Here is a 9,640-nt window from a genome sequence, read left to right as displayed (position 1 = left end):
GGGATGGTGGTGGTGGGGAGAATGCAGCAGATTGGTTTGTCAGCAATCTGTGTTTTGCTTTGGAGTTTTAAAGGACGGACACATTCTTCCAGCTCCACTAATCCTCCTCTGATACAGAGGATTTTCCTGCCATTAAATGATAGCTTTGGAGGGGAAAAAATGCCAACTCTTCAGAGATGGACCAGTAGAACTAATGGCAGGGTCCAGAGAAGGATGGAGAATGAAGCCATTGCTCTGTTAGGTAAGTGATGTAACTATGAATAAATGAGTTATTTTATTACGGGTTCATTGTGGCAGTTTATTGCTGGTTCAATAACGCTGCTGTGTAAAAGCATCTGTAGATTTGATTACGTGATCACTCTAGCAGCCTAATGATTTTTCCTTATTCTCATCCATCTAGGCACATTTCAGTGGTTCACCACTTGGTCAATCCTTGCTGAAAAGCCTTGTGAAGAATAGTACAAAACTGAAGCGTGCACTGAAAAGGTCAGTGGCAAAAATAAATAAAAGGAAGAAATCAGTGCGATGGTTTGAAGCTTAGGGGAGAGAGTCAGTTTAGAAAAACCTCTCCTATGGATTTCACTCTTCCTTTCTAGACACAGACACTATAATGGGATGATGATATGTGTAAATGATAATGGACTGAAACTGTCTCGGCTCCTTCCATCTACTTTTAGATCACAGAAGTTTACTTGCCAGACCTGAAATGCCACAAGTGAATAATCAAGGTGATGTTTGTCATCATTTTAAATGGTGAGTAGTATTTTTATTCTGTGAAAGCCAATCAGTTTCTAGGATTAGACCAATTGCTTTGAATGTTTTAGGCTAACTCTATATCATTTCAAACATTGTCTGCTTGTGCTGCTGAAAACCCAATGCAGATATCTTGTAGGTCTTCTCATTCATTTGTGCAAATACTGAAGTCATTTTAAAAAATGCAGCAGTTAAATTGAATTGAGGGGAAAAAAATAACCTCCTCCCCTCGTCTCAATCATAGAGCCATTTTGGTGATATTCTGAAACTGACAATATTTTTTCATTCTTTTATATTACATATATTTAATTAACCAATATTACCACAAATTCTCTGTCCGAGTTGACAGGTGGTAAAAGTTCCAGCCAGTATAGCTGCCTGAACTATACCAAACGTAGCCCAAGGAGCAAATGTGTTTTTTTGGGGAAAAAAAAGTTTTGAACAAACAGAGTTTTTCTGTTTCTAGCTGAGATTTTAAACACATTCATCATTTTTTTAATGATTTGTATAATGGCAGCATAAATGTGTCAGTACTTTGAATACGGATCTGCTGTCAAAAGAGACTAGAAATGGGATCAAGGTGCAAATTCAGAATGGCAAATAGGTTTGGATTTTGAATCCTCACAATTTGGTGGGTGTTCAGATGAAGGATTTTAGCAGGACCTTAACTTAAAAAATAAGGGGAAAAATACTGCAAATCTTCTGATACTGAGGGGTTCTGAGCTTTTCTTTCTTTCCTTTTTTTTTTTTTTTTTTTTTTTGCCTGGAGGGCATTGTCTTCTAAGGCTGGATTGTCCCCAATAATGGATTCAATATTTTATGCAGACTAGAGAGATTTATTTGTAAATAGACAACCTAGGTTTTTGTGTTGTGAAAATCTGCTAGCAGTAGATCCACATTCAGCAGAGCAACAAAAAAAAAAAAAAAAAAAATTGCTTGCAACTAGAATCTCATCAGACTAGGAAGTGACTTGGCTTGACCTGAACTCAGATGTTTTCTTCAGCAAGCCAAGGGATTAGAGAGCAAATTGGGAGTCAGGAGAGCTGGGTTCTGTACTGAACTTGGCCACTGACTCATTGCATGATTTTGGGCATGTCACTTAGTCTTTCTCTGCCTCAGTTTACACATCTTTGTATGGAAATAATTAATTTAAAATGGCTGCTGTGTAACTGTGACTGAAATTTGTAAATCCTCCATCAAGCCTTTATGATGACTTGCATAGGAAAGTTTTCACTAGGTTTGGGCTTTTTTCCCTCTTCATAATTTACAAAAAGAGTCTGAAAAGTGTTTTTTAAACAATATTATGCTTGTTTTTTACCTTGGAATTATCAGGAAAGTCAAATCAGGTCTTCTCTTGTTTCGCTGGAGGAGCTGTAATGGAAGAGATTTGGGTGCTGAATTAGGGAAGGATTTCCTTTATCTAAAATGTTAATTAGTTATTGCAGTTAAATGCATGTTAAGAAAAAAAAAAAGAATTCTAAACAATCTGAATAAAATCCCTCCCCCCTTTCAATTGTTCTACATTCATTGACTTGATTCTTGTAGTGTCACCATTTTTCTAGCTCTCCAATCACCACACAGCCTCCAGGGTAATTTCTAAAGTAAAAAACTATCTGATTTTTTTTGGGGGGGGAGGGGAGATGCACCCTGCTCCCATGTCCAGGCCTTCTTTATACAACATAAGGCTCCAATCCTCCAGAGACCCATGTGGGCAGACCCCTATGCTTTCATGAAATCCCATTGACTTTAAAGGGTTCTGTCAGGCAGTTTGCTTTGCAGGATCAGGCCAACCTAAAGGAGGATAAAAAAAGGCATAAACCCAATTTTAAAAAATTTCTGCACAGGTCACCTTGAAAAGGGATGGAAATACTCAGAACACCCAGAAAAGCTTCAAACAACAATTTGATTTGTATACGAAAGCCAAAGAGGCTAGTCACATAGAAGATGAAGAACTGCTGAAGCTTAACCTTTTATAGCAAAATCACCACAAACAAGTGGTTGCACCATTAGTCTCCGGGGAGAGCAAATCTGGCCAGGCACTATTTAGTCTTGCAGCTTGCCTTTGAAGAAGGGGTGGTCTCACCAGTGAATGCCCCTTAGAATCATAGAATTTCAGGGTTGGAAGGGACCGCTGGAAGTCATCTAGTCCAACTCCTTTTGCTACTCAAGGGCCCAGCGTGAAACTCGTGAGGCTGGCAGTGCTGTGAGAGAGTTTGTTAGCAATTAGGAGGACACCTGGTTATTTTTTTTAAAAAGTAGCAGTGATATGAGAACTGATAAACTGCAACCGAAAAATCACTCAGCAGGTGCCGCCCTGCCAATGACAATGGCGAGAGCTTGCGGATGCTCTTTTTCATTCCAGTTGAACAGGAGGTGGGACACACCTTAGGAGAGCAAATACAAAATGAAATCTGTTTTCAGTTCTCTCCCTAAAGATTGTATTTCTCAGACTTCCAGCTGTGTAGGCTTTCCCTTCACACACAGCCCCATGTGTCACTGCCTACACTGCCTCAGGTTCCTGCTCCTCTTGTTTGAGTGGAACCAGGGAGTTTTCATCTTCCCCATCACTGTACATCCATGTGCTTGATCCTAACTACACAGCCAGAAAGCCATGGCAGCCACACATTTGCAAGGCAGCCAGGGTGTTAGGAAATAGTAACCAATGGGTAGAGTAAAGCAGGTGCATTACTGGAGGCTCAGAGCATCACCTTTACTATGGAATGTCCAGACTGAGGAAAAAAGTGTTTCAAGGATATTCCTGAACCTCCCTTTCCCTCATGCTTCTCCACCAAATCCAGAGCAGGAATGGCTTTTTAAATAATACACTTTACTTTTAACTGCTAATAGTTCTCCTTATTCTAAAGCACCTACCCAGGCCACTAGTGGAATAAATATCAAAATGAATGGGCTTATCACAGGAAAAAGAGGCAAAACCCATAGACATTGCAATGCCTCAGACAACTAAGCACTCCTCCTGCTAGCTGGCAAACCTGCTTGAAATGCTCCCAAATAAACAAGCCAATCCTCCGCCCCACTGATAGACCTGCCAACCCCCAGAGCATCCTAGGCTCAATCCCAGTGGGAGGACCTACACATTAATTATGGTGGTACTGAGAAAGAAGTGACAGAAGGTAGAAACATTTCTAAAAGAATTTAGTAGAGATAAATTCAACTGGATTATATAGGAACTGACAGAATTTGAGAGAGATTAAATCCATTCTAGAATTCCACAGGAGGATTTCAAAAGCCTAGGGTAAAATAACCCATCTCGAGTAAATCCTGTAGGATTCTTCCATGAGAGTTCCTGGTTCTCCTTTAGTGAAACGGGATTTTAATGGGTCATTGTTAGCAATCTGCCTAGATCTGTGGCATAAATAAGTCTTTTGGTCATAACTATAATTTACTAACTGCTCCTGTTTTTCTCTCTCTCCTCCCCCTCATTATCTGTGTGGCAATTGTACTGTTCCCGCCACCAGTCATTCTATGTATCCCCCACATCCATGCATCGTGGGCCTGTGTACGTTCCTGCCCTGCCAACTGCGTGTGCACGCAGGAGCGGAGCTGTTCCATCCTGTGTGACCGTGCCGGCCTTCTGCAGATCCCCAGCGACTTCCCCTGTGAAGCCTCTTCTATCAACCTGGATAAAAACAGTATTAAATTCGTCTCAGAGAGGGCCTTTGGGACCCTGCCTTCCCTCAAATCTCTCTCACTCCAGCACAACAACATCTCCTTCATCACTCCCGGGGCTTTCAAAGGGCTGCCCAGGTTGACTGAGCTTAAAATGGCTCACAATGAATACATCCGCTACCTGCACACTCGCACTTTCACTGCCCTCAAAAGGCTTGTCAGACTAGACCTAGCTGACTGCAACCTTTTCAACATCCCAGACAGGATTTTCATAGAGCTCCCTGCCCTTCAGGAGCTCTTCTGCTTCCAGAACAATTTCCGAAGGATCCCAGGAGCCATACGAGGCATGGAGAATTTGACCCATGTTTACTTGGAGCGAAACAAGATAGAAGCTGTAGCCTATAATTCTCTGCAGGGCCTGACCAGGCTGAAGTATCTTAACCTCCAAGACAACAGAATAAATGTCATTCATGACCGAGCCTTTCAAGATTGTCAGAAAATGGAGTATCTCTACCTGAATGACAACTTACTCAGTGACCTCCCAGAAAACTCCTTTGACGGGCTGAGGCACCTGAAAATGCTCAATCTTGGTGGGAACTTTCTCAGGAACGTGTCCAACACCTGGTTCCGGGACCTGGTTGAACTGGAGGTTCTGTACTTGGACCGAAACAGGGTCAACTACATTGAAGAAGGGGCATTTGAAAACCTAACGAGCCTGGTCTCTTTGCATTTGAACAGTAACAACCTAACTACCCTGCCTTTTTCTGTCTTCCAGCCAGTCTATTTCCTGGGAAGGCTCTATCTTTTTCGGAACCCCTGGGAGTGTGACTGCAGGCTCGAATGGCTGAAAGAGTGGATGGAGAATTACAGACTTGTCAGGGATATTCCTTGTGTTTCCCCCTCCTCAGTAGCCGGTATTGACTTGGCGGATGTGCTGTTTGACAGATCACCTGAAGGTTATTGTCTTGACCCAGTGGAGTTAAACATCACGTCCTACAGCCCAACCCTGACTGAAGAGCCTCACTCCACCACAGAGAGCAAGTTCAGCAGCCTTATCTCCAAGCTCCTGCTCCAGGAGGGCCTTCCCGAGGAGATGGCAAACATCACTGAAGCATTAACCAACACCACCCTGTTGGACAGGCTAGGTGATGAGGTTTCCTCAGGGGTGGGGGAATATGCTATCTCCTGCTCTTTCCACCTCCTGGCACTCCTTACAGCTCGAGCAGTGATGGTTCTGCAGGGTAAATAACCCAAGGGCTGCCTCCAGCATGTTGCTGTGTAAGAATTGAGTTTCTGTAGAATGTAGTCATTAGAGAGGAGCTGATGCTGCAGAGTTCAGATGTTGATCTGGCTCCGAATTTCCCGGCAATACAGGGGGTGTTTGGGTCTGGGAGTTTGGATTGGGCCCATCTTTGGAAGGAACTAATTGCCCGGAGGCCGGGATTTTATCTTTTTTTGGGTTTGTGAAACCCCTACATTGACAGAGCATTATGAGACAGCAGCAATAATAAGGAGTTTGAGCAAACAATTGTCTCTGGGACAGCAGCTTTCCTCTGCTAGACGTGAACTGAAAGAGCTCCTTACTGAAGACAGCACTGCAGCATTTATTCATTTAGGGCCAATCCTGATTCTCTGGAAGTCTCTGGAAAAACTCCCATTGATTTTCATGGGCGCAGGGATTGGGCTCTAAAATATGAGCCTCACCCACAGAGCCTGAGACACAATGAACCTGAGGTTCTGCTCATGATGTTTTATGCTGATATAACTCCATTTACTTCAGTGGAGTTACTTCTGATTTACACCAAGGCGGGAGGAGAATCAGATCTATTATATTCAACATGCACGCCTGCTGCGCTATGCAGTGTGCACAATGCCAAGAGGCGGCGGGAAAAGTGAGCAGGTCGGTAGCCCTGTGCTAAGGTCTGTGGCGTAACAGTTACATTGGAAATTGCATTTACGAAGAGCAAGCCATTTTGACTGTGCCTAAATTTTTCTCATTCTCCCACCGCTGCTCTAACAGAGTGTTTCTCAATGACCGGTGCCAGTCCCTGTGATCGCCCTGACACAGTTTAGGAAGGCAGCAAGCTGGTCTAGCATCCGTACAGCTTCAGTGGTGCTAGGAAGAGTGAGCGCGCTCATGTAGAGAGGGCAGCAATGCTTTTACTTATCTAACCCTCCTCAGAGCAGATTTAGATGACACAGTGGCAAACCCACCAGTGGCCTGTCTATATTAGCCCTCCTACCTAGTACCAGTGGAGCTGTGCTGGTGATAGACCAACAGTGGGGCACCTCAAGAAATATGGGTTTAGAGCAGGCTTCTCTGACCTGGTAATTTCTTTGGGGCCTGTATGTGGGTATACCAACACAAACCAATCCCCCCCACTTGCTGGGGAGGAAAAAACTGAAAGGAAAATATACAAGAGACTTTGAGGAATAAATGGCTGAATGATGGTGGCTAATTCACCACACAAAGGCTAATTTTAGCAGTTTCTCTGTGCTTGAATCTGTGACTGACTGGCTATTGCCGGGAAGAACTGGGGAAACAAAGTTTTAAAAAGGGCTTAAAAATATGACTGATTCAGCATGTAAGTCACACAGGCCAACCACAGTAGCTTCTACTAGGCCATTATTTAACATGGCAGTTGTTGTTAGTGGTTGTGTCCTCAAGGAATGTGACCAGTCACCATTCCGAGTTAAACAATTCCACTCCTCGTTTCTGCCGAGCCCCTCACAACAGAAAGGGGGCAGCAGTGGATGTGGTTTAATTAGGCCACAATTTTATTCACTTAAAATATCTGGCAGTAAATTGTATAGTGCAGGTCACCATCCTTTCCTTAATCATTTCAAAATAATCTCCCACCCTGTCCCAGCTATCTCAGTGCTGCATCTCCTTGTACAAGGTAAAAGAGGACTCGGCAAAATGGGGTTGGTTCCCTGCTGTTCCAGATACAGGAGCCCAGTTCTGTCCTTCCTCAGCTCCCTTAAAGAGAGCTAGAGAAAAGAAGGGGGGGGGGGGGAAGGTGGTCAGCTCTCTGCTGTACCAGACATAGGAGCTCCAACCACCCTACCCCTTCCTCAGAATCCTTTAGGGGTGCTTGCTTTCTTTCCGATCTTTTTTCAATCTGTTTTAGCGGGTGACTGTACTCTTCCATAACGCGTATGTGCACTGGACACCTGACAAGTTTTACCTATTCAAGGGCAATATTATGACAACCCCCCTACCCCATTGTACTGGGTCCCAGACCTGCGGTGGGAAAGGTGAAAAAAAACACCCTGCCTTGGCCACTCTGGCAGCGAGGGAAAGATTCCTGCCCAGCCCCCAGTGAAAAAAGGGGACTAGTATTATGCCCACAACAGGTCATGAGGAAACCCAGTCCTTTGCAAGTTTCTTGGGAGGGGAGATGGGAGAAATCATGGCCATTTAGCTCATGCAGAATGACTGTTCAGCTCATGAACTTGCAGGCCAGTTGGTTTCTAAAAGCAGAAGGATCCTCTTCCTCAGTAAAGTGTACCAGCCAAAACAGGGGTCTCTCGTGGCTTAATCATAAACTCTATTGGGTTCTGGTATTATTTACCCCACCTTTTCAAAGAAAAACAACTGCACAACAATTAACAGCCAGCAATTTCTGGTGCAGTGATAAATATTCCCAAATTAAATCATGTTAGTGGAGGTAAACTCCTGATCTGTCTGTAGTTGTATTAAATTTTTTCCCAGTGAGCACGCCAGATGGTTTCATAAATGCCTGTTTGACCCGTTTGGTGCATTAAATTCAATGACTTTGGCTTTCCAGGCTATTTATGAATGCATTAATCTTCTTAAATGCTAAATTCATCTGTGGATTATAAATGGTTGTTTTTCAAAACCGTCCCAGCCAAATGCTGTAGATTAAGTTGAAGATTTCTTTAGGGGAGCATTATTTCACCAAGTCACTGAAGGTTTATCAATAGAAATTTGACACAAGTTGCTAGTGCACTGGGCACAGTGGTTATTTTTCATTTCCTACAGATAGATATTTGTTGTATGAACTGAATATTTTTATTTTCTGCTCCAAGATACACAAAAACTGAAGGGCATTTTATTGTGCAATTGTAACAGGGAAGCAGAACGTGGATTTCAAGTTAACTCTTGCTTCAAAGGTCTTTCTTTTTAATTCCGAAGAGGCCGGTTCAGCTCTGAAATTGAATCAACTCAAAGTTTATGATTCAGCTGTGACATCTGAGAGACAGTAATGCGGGATGAGGAACAAGCCACCACACATGACATTTTACTGCTTGATAACATCTAGAAATTCAGAGTGCTGGGGCAGTGGTCTTAGATCCTTACAGATTAAATGTCTTATGTAGCCAAATAGTCTTACCATTCCCAGAAAGCTTTTTTCTGCAATATTATAATAAATCTGTGGCTGCCTGGGAACTTTACAGCTGTCAATACTGCATAGCCACTCAACTTCACTGCACCACAGGGGCCAGAGCTCATCTTCTCCTGATTGAAAAGCCTACCTGAGGTAAGAGGCAATTGACACGTTATTACCAACATAGAGCATATGACACACAGTTGAGCAGTTCTAATTCTATTGAGAAGAGGCCATGCTATGTGTATGTACACAGGCATATTCATTAACATGAAACAGTTTGATTCACATTGTTAATACACTTCCTTAATTCTGGCTGAGTGACTCCTCCCCAGCAAAGAAGTCTGGAAAACAAAGGGCTATGTTTTATTAACCAATAGTTGCAACTGAAAGCCTGGAAGGAGATTTCAGTGCACCGTGGGAATTTTAAAGCATGTGTTGGGCTATACATGACCTGTCTATTTGTTTACCTTTCACCAAACTTCTTTCTAAGGCCCTAGGATCTTAAATACAGAGTATTACACTGAGGCATCTAGTAACAGTAAAACTGTTTTTCAAATGATAACTTCTGTTGAGTAGGAGGCAAATTAAAAATAGAGTCTTGTCTTTGGTTTGACTAGTTTGACTGTGTTCTAGGGATGGGCTCAAACTGCAAAATTTGGCTCTAGATGCATAGGTGCTGCTGCACTCACTGGCTTGAAGTGGTTTCCATCATAAACAGGGTTTGCAGTTCAGTTCAATGGCTCTCAGCACCCTAACTATAAAAATTGTTCCAGCACCCCTGCTTAGATGGCAAACGACCCCAGTGTTGGGTGTTGATGAGATCTGGGATGTTGGCTTGGGGCACTATAATGATAGATGCCATTTGCAAAATCTGGCTCTGGATTTCAGAAATGTCACATCAATAT

The 9,640-nt window shown here is 43.0% G+C and overlaps 1 protein-coding gene across 1 annotated transcript; it reads left to right on the top strand.

The window, feature by feature from the left end:
- Positions 1-675: 675 nt before the first annotated feature.
- On the top strand, positions 676-5,629 carry NYX (nyctalopin). Its single transcript, XM_054016485.1, has 2 exons — positions 676-753; positions 4,230-5,629. Exons 1-2 carry the CDS (start codon positions 732-734, stop codon positions 5,627-5,629), a joined length of 1,422 nt encoding a protein of 473 aa, XP_053872460.1. The 5' UTR covers positions 676-731.
- The last annotated feature ends 4,011 nt before the right edge of the window (positions 5,630-9,640 follow it).

Source organism: Malaclemys terrapin, chromosome 1 (assembly GCF_027887155.1).
Source record: "Malaclemys terrapin pileata isolate rMalTer1 chromosome 1, rMalTer1.hap1, whole genome shotgun sequence".
NCBI classification, from domain to species: domain Eukaryota; kingdom Metazoa; phylum Chordata; order Testudines; family Emydidae; genus Malaclemys; species Malaclemys terrapin.
This window is presented reverse-complemented; position numbering and strand designations above follow the sequence as displayed.